This window comes from Leucoraja erinacea, chromosome 14 (assembly GCF_028641065.1).
Source record: "Leucoraja erinacea ecotype New England chromosome 14, Leri_hhj_1, whole genome shotgun sequence".
NCBI lineage: Eukaryota > Metazoa > Chordata > Chondrichthyes > Rajiformes > Rajidae > Leucoraja > Leucoraja erinaceus.
In genome coordinates this window covers 23,848,806-23,862,300 of record NC_073390.1, presented here as the reverse complement: position 1 = coordinate 23,862,300, position 13,495 = coordinate 23,848,806, and the positions used below count along the sequence as shown (strand labels likewise).

Here is a 13,495-nt window from a genome sequence, read left to right as displayed (position 1 = left end):
CTCCCTAACACTAGGGGAAATTTACAGAGGGCCAATTAACCTTCAATCGAGTCTTTGGGATGTGAGAGGAAACCGGAGCACCCGTGGGTAACCCATGTGTTCACAGGGGGAACGTGGAAACTCCACACAGACATCATCTGGGGTCAGGATGGAATCCAGGTCTCTGGTGCTGTGAGGCAGCAGCTCTCCCACTGTGCCTCTGTGTTGCCCCAATGGTTCTTTATTGTCCATACCTAGGTACAGTGAAATTCCTTTTTTGCATAGATTTCAGTAAAAATCTTACTATACATAGGATAGACAAAAAAAGCTGGAGTATCTCAGTGGCACAGGCAGCAACTCCGGAGAGAAGGAATGGGTGGTATTTTGGGTCGAGACACTTTTTCAGACATAGACAAAATCATATTTAAGTACAAGAGTGTAAGATAGTCGATCACACTGAGGCAATACACAAGAATCACCACGTTTTTCACGCCATGTTGTACCCTTCAAGTTTCAAAGTTGTTAAAAATGTAGAGTCTTGAATTGGCCATAAAGACCCAGTGTCCTGGCGGCGGCACTGAATCAGAGTTGTAGGGGTCGGACAGTCCAGGCGATGTTGTCGATGTTCTCCACCACTGCTTCGATGCTCCGTGCCGCTGAATGCCGTGTCTGGTCCGCGTGCTTGGCATCTTGGAGCGGCACCCAATCTAATAGAATCCCAGGCTGTTGCAGGGCCTCCAGCGGCCCATCACTGATACCTCGACCTGGACATATTTCTCATTGCAATTGTTTCTTTTATTTGCTAATTTAGGTGTAATCACGGCGGGAACGGCTTTCAATGTGATCCAGCTGATAAGGAGAATGCAGAAAAAGATACTGCTTGTGGGATGATTACAGATCCAACAGGTAGGCATAAAAAAATGAAGCAACCAATTCCAACAGATAATATAAATAAAAGCTGTAACCAAACAATCCCCAGAATGATCTCAAGCTGATAATAGTGGGATGTAACTCAATTTTTACAATTCAATGAAGCGATTTCTTCATTCCACAACCTGCCGTTCAGTATATTTTTCACCCCTGAGAAAATGATAGATATTCCCACTATGACAAACCACGCTCCTTATTTATGGAAAGCACAAGAGATTTAGTGGGAAAATGGAAAATAAGCCATAGGTTGAAGAATTCTAATTCAGCAGAATAATGAATGTGTGTAAATATGTTGTAGGTGGAATCTAACAGAGATTTGGGAAATTTAAGATTTATTAAGAGTTATTAAGATTTATAAACTAAACTAAATTTTGTAGAGGTATATAAAATCACGAAGGAGATTGATGGGGTAAATGCAGCGTCTTTTACCCAGGGTAGGGGATATCGAGAACCAGAGGACATGGGTTTAAGGTGAGAGGGTAAACATTTAATCGGAACCAGAGAGGGTGGTGGGAATATGGAACGAGCTCCCAGAGGAGGTAGTTGAGGCAGGTACAATAACTACATTTAAAAGATACTTGGACAGGTACATTGATAGGAAAGGTTTTGAGGGATATGTCCCAAATACAGGCAAAAGGGATTTCCTTAGATGGGTCAGCATGGAAGTGTTAGGCCAAAGGCCTGTTTCTGTGCTCCGTGACTCTTTGACTGCCAGGATGCCCCTCCTTGAAATAAGTTAGCAGGGGAGAGAGCAAGAAGATTTGTTATAAAATGCCACATGTTTCTGGATATGAATTTGGCTATTGTTCATATTGAAATATTGCTTCTATCTGACATTATAAGATTGAGAACATTTTGTAATCGTTGAATCCTCTACCTCCTGATCAAATCTGGCAAAACAAATTAACCCCAGTTTAATCAATGCGTTATGAAACGTGGAAGTGCAAAATAACAGTGCGTGTATGGAACGATTACCAAATTTTGTGCAATCAAAGCAATTAAACTTTCTGCTTGGTACAATAGTTTCTTTATTCAAAATGTAAATAAACCACAGGATCATTCTGCAAAATAATCCCAAAGCTTCCCTCTGGTTTTACACATGTAACTTCAATAATTGACACAAAGTACTGGAGTGGGTGAGATACTATCTCGGGAGAACATAGATATGCAAAGTTTTGGGTTGGGACTTTTTTAGACAAAAGTCATTCCGGCACCTTGTGCCTATGTTTGTAAACCAGCATCTGCAGTTCCTTGTGGCTCTAACTACAGAAATTGCTTAAATGTTGAAACGAAGAACTGCAGAAGCTTGTTTACAAAAAAAGACTTATAGTGCTGGAGGAACTCAGTGTGTCATGCAACACCTCTAGAGGATTGGTGACATTTCAGGTCAAGACCATTCTTCAGACTCTGTAAAAAGGTCCCGATTGCTACATCACCTATCCATGTTCTCCAGAGTTGCTGCCTCACCCGCAGAATTACTCCAACAAAAAAGCTTTTCACTGTACCTCAGAACGCATGACGATAAACTAAACTAAACTAAACTCTTTGTGTCTTTTTTTTCTAAATTTGGTTGTCTGGAATAACGTTCTGAATTGGAAATTTCCGATTTACATTTAAATATTTTTCTTTCAGGAATATTTAAAGAATGCCACGAGAAAGTTCCTCCCAAGAATTACTTTGACAACTGTGTCTATGATGTGTGCGCTGAGGGAGGGCTGTCGACGACACTTTGTTTAGCCCTGCAAACCTATGCTGCCTTGTGCACACAAGCTGGAGTGTGTGTAGAATGGAGAAACAACACATTATGCTGTAAGTTATACTCTGCTATACATCGCCAATGTCTATCCTGTCCAAAAGGCCAAAAAAAATCTTCAGTCACTTCATATTCTCTCAAACTATTTTGGAACATCAGAAAAGTAATGAAGAAATGGGTGAAATCATTGGTGTTATCAAGTGATATATTCACCAACAGCATGCTCACCTATGCCAAGTTTGTGTTACTCCAGCATTTGTGTCTATCCGTGGTGTAAACCAGCATCTACAATGATGTATTACATTCTGTGCATTACATAATATGTTGGATGACTCCACAAATAATTTGAGTAGGCTACACGAAGTGAAGAAAAGTGATTGTTTTTTCCTGTTATGCTTTCTTTAGCACCAACCTGTCCTAGCGGTAGCCACTATGAGACTTGTGGTACAGGTTGTCCCACTACCTGCATGGAGACATCTGCACCTGACAGCTGTCCTCTACCATCTGTTGAAGGATGTTTCTGTGACCCTGGATACACTCTTAGTGGAGACATCTGTATTCTGAACAGTCAGTGTGGCTGTGTGCACCACAACAAATATTATCAGGTAAATCCATTTGCTTGTAATAATCACACATGTTGCTTGAATATAAATAAATAATGGACAAAATCTGCATACAAAAGAAAGACACACAAAGGGCTGGAGACTCTCAGCAAGTCAGGTAGCATCTCTGGAGAATGAAGATAAATTGTTTTTGTTTCAAATTACTCTTTTAGATCTTTTCTTTGTTCCTTGTTATGACAAAAAACATGCTTCCACCAACCTGCATAGCTAAACTCAACACAACAGATCTGCCTCAGTGTCCATCGCTGCTCCCCCCACTTTGATTTGATTCCTGAGATTGTCCTGTGGGATAAACTCACATCTGATTTCCCTCTGGCCAGCCTTTCAGTTAGAACATCCAATAAAATGGCAAGGAGAAATACTTTTCAGACGTATTTCTTTTTAATGTTATTTAAATTATTTGGGCTTGAAGTACTCACCCAACCTGTCCAAGTCACTCTGCATACTCGTAGCATCCGCCTCACAGTTAACACTTCCACCCAGCTTTGTGCCATCTGCAAATGTGCTAATGTTACTTTTAATCCCTTCATCTAAATCATTAATGTATATTGTATATTAACAATGTCATCTTGGTGGATTTGTTTCAGAGTTCTGAAAGCTGGTTCACAAATGAGAACTGCACGGAGCGCTGTACGTGCATGGGCAACAACGTCACTCTCTGTAAAACCTCGGCGTGCGAACCGCATGAGATATGTGAGAGATGGGATGGAGTTCTGGGCTGCCAGATGGCAGGTGAGTGATTGTACAAAAATAATAAATTACAGACCCACAGACCCAACTTTTAAACTAATTTCCTCTGCCTGCCTGTTATACAGTACATATCCCTCCATTCCCTGCATAGCCATGTACCCATGTGCCTATGTAAAAGCCTCCTAAATGCTACTATTGTATCTGCCTCCACCAGCACCCTTGGCCGCATGTTCCAGGCATTCACCACCTTCTGTGAAAAAAAAAACTTGCCCTGCATATCTCCTTTAAACTTTAGAAGCAGAAGAAACAGTCTGTCTGAAGGAGGGTCCCGACCTGAAACATCACCTATCCTTTTTCTCCAGAGCTGCTGCCTGATCCGCTGAGTCAATCCAGCACTTTGTGTCTATCCTTTAATCTATGCCCTCTAGTATTTGACATTTCCATGCTGGGAAAAAGGTTATGGCTGTCTACCCTATAATTTTAAGGTCTGTCATAATTTTATATTGTTCTATTAACCATACCCAGTACTATGTACATCGTAACACTAAGTTATTTTGGCATAATAAACATTGTTTGGAATTTCATTGGATTATTGTTGTTGTTTAGGAAGTGCATCCTGCCACATTGCTGGAGACACTCACTATTATACCTTTGATAAGGTCATGTACTCATTCTCCGGCTCTTGTGCATATACTCTGGTGAATTTGTGTGACACCAGCAATGTACCTCCTCTCAGCATCAACGTACTAAATGAAGGACAACAACATTCTTCATCTTATTTGAAAGAGATCTACATAGATGTGTATGGTATTCGCATTACTCTCCAAAAAAACAGGAGGACCTTGGTAAGGCAAAAATATTTAACTTGTACCAATGCTTCACTTTTGATATTTGTATTTGTGTAAACTTTTTGGCTGATTAAGTGAAATATTCTCTTGTTAGTGAGTGAAACATTCCCATCTACCCAATTGGAGACCTTTGAACTATCTTTAACAGGACTTTATCGGACATTAATGTTATATCTTGCACTCAATGTTATACTCTATATCATATTTCTGTACTGTGGACGGCTTGATTATATTCATGTATAGTCTTCACTTTCACTGGATAGCACGCAAACGAAAGCTTTTCACTGTACCTTGGTACGCATGATAATAAGAAACTAAACTAAATAGACACTAGACAATAGTTGCAGGAGAAGGCCATTTGGCCCTATGAGCCAGCACCTCCATTCAATGTGATCATGGCTGATCATCCCCAATCAGTACCCCTATCCTGCCTTCTCCCCAAACCCCCTAACTGCTATTTTTAAGATCCCAAATCTAGCTCTCTCTTGAAAATATTCAGAGAACCTGCCTCTACCGCACTCTGCGGCAGAGAATTCCACAGACTCTGTGAGTAAAAGTGTTTCCTCGTCTCCGTTCTAAATGGCTTACCCTTTATTCTTAAACTGTGGCCCATCCCGGGAATTAACCTTGTAAACCTACGCTGCATTCCCTCAATAGCAAGAATGTCCTTCCTCAAATTAGGGGACCAAAACTGCACACAATATTCCAGGTGCAGTCTCACTAGGGCCCTGTACAACTGCAGAAAGACCTCTTTGCTCCTATACTCAACTTCACGTGTTATAAAGGCCAACATGTGATTCGCTTTCTTCTGCTGTCTGCTGTACCTGCATGCTTATAAACTAAACTATAATGTAATAAAAAAGGAACTACAGATGCTGGTTTATCCCAAAAATAGACACAAAGTGCTGGAAGTGACTCAGCAGGTCAGGTAGCATCTCTGTAGAAAATGGATAGGTGATGTTTCGGGTTTGGAGAAGGGTCCTGATTCAAAACGTCACTATCCATTTTCTCCAGATATGCTGCCTGCCCCACTGAGTTACTCCAACAGTTTTGGTCTATCTTGAATCTAAACTATATTGGTCAACTGATATTGGTATTGTGATTTAAAGGAGGTATAAAACTTGGGTAAGTACCACTGAAGGACCATTCTTCTCATTCTCTGTCTCAATTATCGCCTGTCTAAAAGCCTCTCAAGTATGGAAGGGTAGTGGGATATATCTCCACTTCTTTTACACCTTCGTTAGTTCTGGGGGTTTTCATTTTTCTTTTTCTTGTTTTTCTTGAAATTTTTTCTTTTCTTTTTCTTTTCTTCTTTTGTTCCCTTTTTTCCATTTTCTCCCCCAATATAGTTATTAGTTCATAAAATGTTAAAACTGAAGCAGTACGAACATTGTATAACTGTTATGTCGATCATTTTCTTTTCATACAATTGCTTCTAAAATGAAATAAATAAATTAAATAAATAAAGCCTCTCAAACAACTAATTTATCTGCCTCCACCATCACCCCCGCCAATGTTTCCAGGCACTTTCTGCATTTGGCCCATATGCTTCTCAACCTTTCCTAGCCATGTACCTGTCCAATTACCTATTAAATGTAGTTGTAGCACCTGCCTCAACTACCTCCTCTGACAGTGCGTTCCATATACCCTCCACTTATGAATTAGGTTTTCAACTAATGATTGCCAATAAGCAGGCCATTTTAAAAAAGATTTTCACTTCCATTAAAGTATGAAAATGTCAAACCCAAGTGGTTTCTTTAAATTGTCTTAGAATAAAGGGGAGGTTATTTAAGAATGAGGTGAGAAAAAACTTTTTCACCCAGAGAGTTGAGAAATTTATGGAATTCCCTGCCACAGAGGGCAGTGGAGGCCAAGTCACTGGATGGATTTAAGAGAGAGTTAGATAGAGCTCTAGGGGCTAGTGGAGTCAAGGGATATGGGGAGAAGGCAGGCACGAGTTATTGATAGGGGATGATCAGCCATGATCACAATGAATGGTGTTGCTGGCTCAAAGGGCCGAATGGCCTCCTCCTGTACCTATTTTCTATGTTTCTATGGAAGGCTAATGCACAATACTGACTTTATATTGGGGCGATTTCATAATCTATTTTTTACAAACTAATGTAAAGTTGCAAACAGAAAAAAAATAGCATCTTGGGCTCTCAGTTGACCTTAGTTGACATCAAGTTAATTTTCAGTTGTTTATGCTGCAAAATGATTCTGTTTTTTCAGTTAACAGTGTCTATATCATACAATGTATTTTGTATTCTAGCTGGACGGAGTAAGGGCTCGTTCACCAATCGAGAGTCGTATGAAAGGTATAAATATTATAACAAATGGTATCTACACTATGGTTGAGACAGACTTTGGCATGTCAGTGAAATTTGATGGCAATCGCAATTTGGAGATCAGTTTGCCGAAAGCATATTATGCAAAGGTATGTGAAGCATGTATTTTATGCAACATATTTTACACATATTAATGATTTGGAAGTGAATGGGTCAATGGTTCAATGTGTTAATGGCACTTGATTGTCACATGTACCTAGGTACAGTGATATTCTTTATTATAATTTTTAGTTTTGGAGATAGTGTGGAATGAGGCCTTTTGGCCCAAAGAGTTTGCGCCAATTCCCTTTATCATGCGTCTGTACACTGTGGATGGCTCGATTGTAATTATGTATTGTCTTTACGCTGACTGATTAGCACGCAACAAAAGCTTTTCACTGTACCTCGGTACACGTGACAATAAACTCAACTCCACTTTTCCAGACGCACTGCTTGTCCGCAGAGTTCCTCCAGCGTTTTGTGCCTCTTTTATCCCTGCATCTCATCTTATTATGGCCTCAATAATGTCATTCATTTGGAAGGTCTGTAGAGATTGTGAAACACAGTTGTGGGAACACATACTAGAGGTAATGAGACTCAGTAGACAACCTCCCCACATCAGGAAGTAGTCGACTTCTCAACACATCAAATTGAAAAGCTGACATGTGGCCAATAGCAGGTTATCCCTGCCCTGTTAGGTGATATTTTTTACAGTCTATCTTGATCACATCACCTCTTCATAATGACCTTGGGCACTTCATTCCCTTGTTAATGTAGGTGTGTGGCTTGTGTGGGGACTACAATGGCCGGCAAAGTGACGAGTTCCGAATGCCCAATGGAATAATTGCAGAAAATGCAGATCAATTTGGAAACAGTTGGAAATCGGGGGAAGTTGGCACTCAAAGGTAATCATCCAATATTAATAAAGCATGAAAACAGGGCCTTTGGCCCAACTTGCCCATGCCGACAAAGAGGCCCCATCTACACTAGTCCCACCTGCCCGCGTTTGGCCCATAATCCCACTCAACCTTTCCTATCTATTGACTTGTCCTTTAAATGTTGTTATAGTGATTACCTCCTCTGGCAGCTAGTTCCATATACCCACCTATGTGGAAAAGGTTTCCCTTCAGGTTCCTATTAAATCTTTCCCCCCCTCATCTTATACCTATGTCCTCTTGTTCTTGATTCCCCCACTCTGGGCACAAGACTCTGTGTATTTACCCGATCTATTCCTCTCGTGATTTTACACACCTCTATGAGGTCACCCGTCATCCTCCTGCACTCCAAGGAATAAAGTTCTAGCCTGCTCAACATTTTCCTGTAGCTCAGGCGCTCGAATCCTGGCAACATCTTCGTAAATCTTCTCGGCGCCCTTTTCAACACCTTTCCTATTACATGGTGACCAAAACAATGTATTATGTATGCATTCTAATAGCATACTACACCAAGCCATGTAGTTAAAGGAAAAAATGAAAAGACAAAGAGTAATGTAACTACTGCTCTTTCCCTTCACTAGCTGCCTGCCTAAAAAACAACGCCAATTGGACTTCCTTTGCTCTCCAAGCGAGAAGATGATGATTGAGGCCCAGTGCCAGGAGATGCTGTCCAGTAAATACAAGTCTTGCCATTCCGTGGTGAACCCAGATCTCTTCATCGGGAACTGTGTGCAGGATATGTGCAAATACAATGGTCTACTCCCTGCGCTGTGTGATAACATTCAACATTACGCTGATGCTTGCAAGAAACAGGGAGCAGAACTTGTATGGAGGAACAATACTTTCTGTCGTGAGTGATTATGCTAATAAGTTTGGTTTAGTTTACTTTAATTTAGTTTAGTTTAATTTAGAGATACAGTGCGGAAACAGGCTCTTCGGCCCACCAAATCCGCGCCGACCAGCAATCATCTGTACACTAGTACACTAAGAATGAGGGGTAGGCCATTTAGAACGGAGATGAGGAAAAGCTTTTTCACCCAGAGAGTTGTGAATCTGTGGAATCCTCTGCTTCTGAACGCAGTGGAGGCCAATTCTCTGGATGCTTTCAAGAGAGAGTTAGATAGAGCTCTTAAAGACAGCAGAGTCAAGGGCTATGGGGAGAAGGCAGGAACCGGGTACTGATTGTGGATGACCAGCCATGATCACTGTGAATGGCGGTGCTGGCTTGAAGGGCCGAATAGCCTACTCCTGCACCTATTGTCTATTGTTTACACACTAGGGAGCAAGTTACAGAAGTCAAATTAACCTAAAAACCAAGCACAACAACAATTCAAAAAACCAGCCCACATGTCCGTACAAGCTTTATTTGCTCTGTCTGCTTTGCCTGTCATAACATTATTCTCAAGGTCGCAAAATTGTCTGTCTTCCTGCTCATTGAATAAAACAAAAGATTCAATCATTGATTTGAAAGATACAGTATAGACACAGGCCCTTCGGCCCACCAAATCCAAACCGACCATCACCCGTACACACTGATTCAATTTTATTCTACCTTCGCAACTAATCCCTCCACAATTTACAGAGGACAATTAATCAAACCCACACATCTTTGTGGTGTGGAAGGAAACTAGACCTCCCAGAGGACACCCACGTGGTCACGGGGAGAACGTACAAACTCCACACAGAGACAGCACCTGAGCTCAGGATTGAAACGGGATCTCTGACGCTGTGAGGCAGCGGCACTACCAGCTGTACCACTGTGCCGTTCCATTGTAATGCCCTTCCAACCAGGCTGGGAAAATGGTGATGGACACAAAGTGTTTGGGTAACTCAGTGGGTCAAGCAGCATCTCTTTAGAAAAAGGATGGGACTCCTCTTCAGACCGAAAATAAGGGGGGGTGGGGGATTGCAGAAGGAAAAGGCCAGAGTGTATCAGGGCCAGCAACAGATGGCCAAGGAATGGTGGACCCCATAATGGCCCATTGTTGTTTGAGGAAAAGGTGATAACGAGAGGGATACAGGGATGCAAACAGTGGACCTGGTAGGACGACTCGGGTGGGAGAGGGGTGGGGGGAGAGGGACTGCAGGGGTTACTTGAAAATTGTGGAATCAACATTCATACCGCTGGGTTGGAAGCTGTCCAAGCAAAATTTGAAGTGCTGTTCCTCTAATTTGCGTGTGGCCCCACTCTGTCGGTGGAGGGCACTGGTACGATGGTAATGTTTAATATTTCTCTTTGCAGCTTACTATTGCCCACCAAAGAGCACCTATGTGACCTGTGCTCCCGCCTGCCCTGCTACATGCGACAGTATACACGCAGCATTCAGGTGCCGAACGTCTGCGTGTGTGGAAGGATGTGCGTGTGACGACGGCTTTGTGCAGAGCGATGAGCGTTGTGTTCCAATCAGTGAATGCGGCTGCAAAGACACAAACAATCATTACCACCCTGTAAGTATATCCAAAAGGAGCACATGAAAGCTAGATTACAAATCCTCTTCTGCCCCATGGTGATGCAGTGCATAGAATTATGAGAGGCATAGATGGACTAAAGGTCAGAGCCTTTTTTCTTAGAGTGGAAATGTCAAGGACTAGAGGGCATATAGTTAAGGCGAGGGGCAGAAGTTTACAGGAGATGTGCAGGGCAAGTATTTTTTACACAGAGAGTGGTGCGTGCCTGGAACGTGTTGCCAGGGGTGGTGGTGGTGGAGGTTGATACGATAGTGGCATTCGTGAAGCTTTTGGGTAGGCACATGGATATGCAGAGATTGTAATAAATGTAATTCAATAAAGTACCATTGAACCATAAGAGAGATAGGGATCACATGCAGGCAAAGGCGATTAGTTTAACCTGACATTATGTTGGGCACAGACATTGTGGCTCAAAACGCCTTGTCCTGTACTGTACTGTTTTATGTTCTATGCTCTATGTTCTAAATGTGTGGACTTTGCCATATTGTATTGAATATGAAAATGCTTTTAGTTCGGGCAATAGTGCAGGTACGTGCATGTAATCAAAGCGGTTTCTCTGGAATATCCTAAAGCTCTCCTGTGGCATAGTGTTTTTGAGAGAGAGACAGTATGGAAATTGTTGATCCAAGAATCAAGTGTGTTACATCTTCATATGTACGGCAAACAGTTTCCTCCCACATTTCAAAGATGTGCAGGTTGTAAGTTAATTGGCTTCTGTAAATTGCCCCCAGTGTGTAGGATGTGAAACCAGGATAGCATAGAACTAGTGCATGGGTGATCATTGGTCAGTGTGGACTCGGTGTGTGCATGCTGTATACTCTAAACTAAACTGCCTAGCAATTCAGTGCAGGGCTGAAGGAAATGCATGAACAAAGTTGCTTGGTTGTGGAAGAGGTGACAAATTATGGCAACATATAGACTCTCAAATGGGCCCAAAAGATTATCGGAGCAGAGTAGCTATCGCCAGTGACTTAGCTATTGTTTATCTCTCAATTAACATTTATAATAGAGAGTCTGGAGATCACCTCATTAAAAGTCTGTCCCACTTTCACGACCTAATTCACGACCTCTGCCGAGTTTGTCCTTGACTCATACTCACAGCATGGTTGTCACAAGGCAGTAGGAGGTTGTGATGCTAGTCGTAGGAGGTTGTGATGCTAGTCGTAGGAGGTTGTGATGCTAGTCGTAGGTACTCGTGGCATCAAGTAGTTCGGAGCGTTTTTTCTAGCATGATGAAAAATGTCCACGAGTAAAAAAGGTCATGAATTAGGTCGTGAAAGTGGAACATGCCCTTTACTAATTATGGAATCTTGCTGTGCACAAATTGATTCCAATACAATAGGTATTATATTATATATTATATATTGCATAATTATACAATATATAATAGAAATAATTATATATTACAATTATATATAATATATTACACAATTATGCAATGGTAATCACATTGTAATTTAAAATACAACAATGTATTTTAAATTGTACAAATAATAGTTTGTATTATCAATATATGAATTCAAATTGATTCCAGTTCATCAGTAGCGATGTATTGGAATCAATTTGTGCATCGTAGTTCTGATAATGATGTACGACTCATGAAGTACATAGTTGACTATAAAGTATTTTGAAACATCCTGAGCTTTGGCAAGGTGCTGTGAAAGTATTAAAGGTGTTGTAACGATTCATGGAGAGACATTGTTGCAGATTAAGGTCCCTCATGTAGCACCTTGACTAACATTTGTACACATCTTCTGCAGGTCGGGGAGAAGTGGCTGACAGAACACTGCACCCAAATGTGTGTCTGCAAGAAAGGTGGTGAAGTAACCTGCATGGACTCTGACTGTGGATTGAACGAGGTCTGCAGTTTGAGGAGGAATGGACAATACACCTGCAATCCCACTGGTATCTAACAATAGCTTATCCACTGCATTTTCTGATTTGTATTCGTATTTAATTGATTGTTTTAATAACGCCAGCTTGCAAAATCTTTTCCCGAACTAACCAAAAGATGAAAATATTAGTGAGTAAATCCAGTGAAGCATTTCTACACCTCCCCTTTCTGTTACGCAGTTTCACCAGCTATGGGATGTCCACATTATTCTACACCCATCCTTATGGTGTGGTAGCTTTTCCTTACCTCCTTTTTTTAAAAACACTAACACTTTATTTTATGTTGAAGCAAAGAACTGCGGATGCTGGTTTATATCAAAGATAGACACAAAGTGCAGGGTGATGCTGCCTAACCCACTGAGTTATACGATATACAATTTTTATATGATATACTGCTACTTATATGATTGAGCAGTCAGCCTCTGGTACTTTGCTTTAAGTCCTTCCATAAGCTAGGGTATTCACATCTACCCCATTGCAGTCATTGGACTTTGTCTATGGAACTGATGCACTACAATGCTGAGAACTATATTTTCCATTTTGTATCTTGACATTTGCTCTACTTACTATACTTGAGTTTTGCTTGATTGTAATTATGTAGAAACAAAAAACTGCAGATGCTGGTTAATACACAAAAGGCCACCAAGTGCTGGAATTAGTCAGCTCTGGAGAACATGGATAGATGACGTGTCAGTTCAAAATCCTTCTTCAGACTGAAGAATGGACCTTGGCCTGGAGAGCCTTCTTCATACTTCAGCCTCAACCCAAACATCACCTTTCCATGTTCTGCAGCAATGCTGCTTGACCCACAGAGTTACTTTGTGTACTTTTGATTATATTTATGTATAATATTATCTGATCTCTTTGAATAGCATACAAAACCACTGTACCTCGATACTTGTGATGATGATAAACCTAAACCTATTTAACTGTGGGTTGGATAACAATTGAGTCATATACTACCCACCTATGATGTTTCTTTGCATTACAGACCATTGCAATGTCTTCACATCAGTGTCATCTGCTCCCAACATTTTCTTCTCTCTCT

General features: G+C 41.2%; 1 protein-coding gene across 1 annotated transcript in view; it reads left to right on the top strand.

The window, feature by feature from the left end:
- The window catches only part of LOC129703148 (zonadhesin-like), a 74,893-nt gene that overhangs the window by 48,921 nt on the left and 12,477 nt on the right, over positions 1–13,495 (top strand). The window contains exons 27-36 of the mRNA XM_055645315.1: positions 791–969; positions 2,491–2,937; positions 3,068–3,267; positions 3,873–4,017; positions 4,582–4,820; positions 7,096–7,260; positions 7,928–8,055; positions 8,667–8,935; positions 10,328–10,533; positions 12,315–12,459. Coding sequence (XP_055501290.1) covers positions 791–969; positions 2,491–2,937; positions 3,068–3,267; positions 3,873–4,017; positions 4,582–4,820; positions 7,096–7,260; positions 7,928–8,055; positions 8,667–8,935; positions 10,328–10,533; positions 12,315–12,459 — 2,123 coding nt within the window. The remainder of the gene's footprint in view (positions 1–790; positions 970–2,490; positions 2,938–3,067; positions 3,268–3,872; positions 4,018–4,581; positions 4,821–7,095; positions 7,261–7,927; positions 8,056–8,666; positions 8,936–10,327; positions 10,534–12,314; positions 12,460–13,495) is intronic.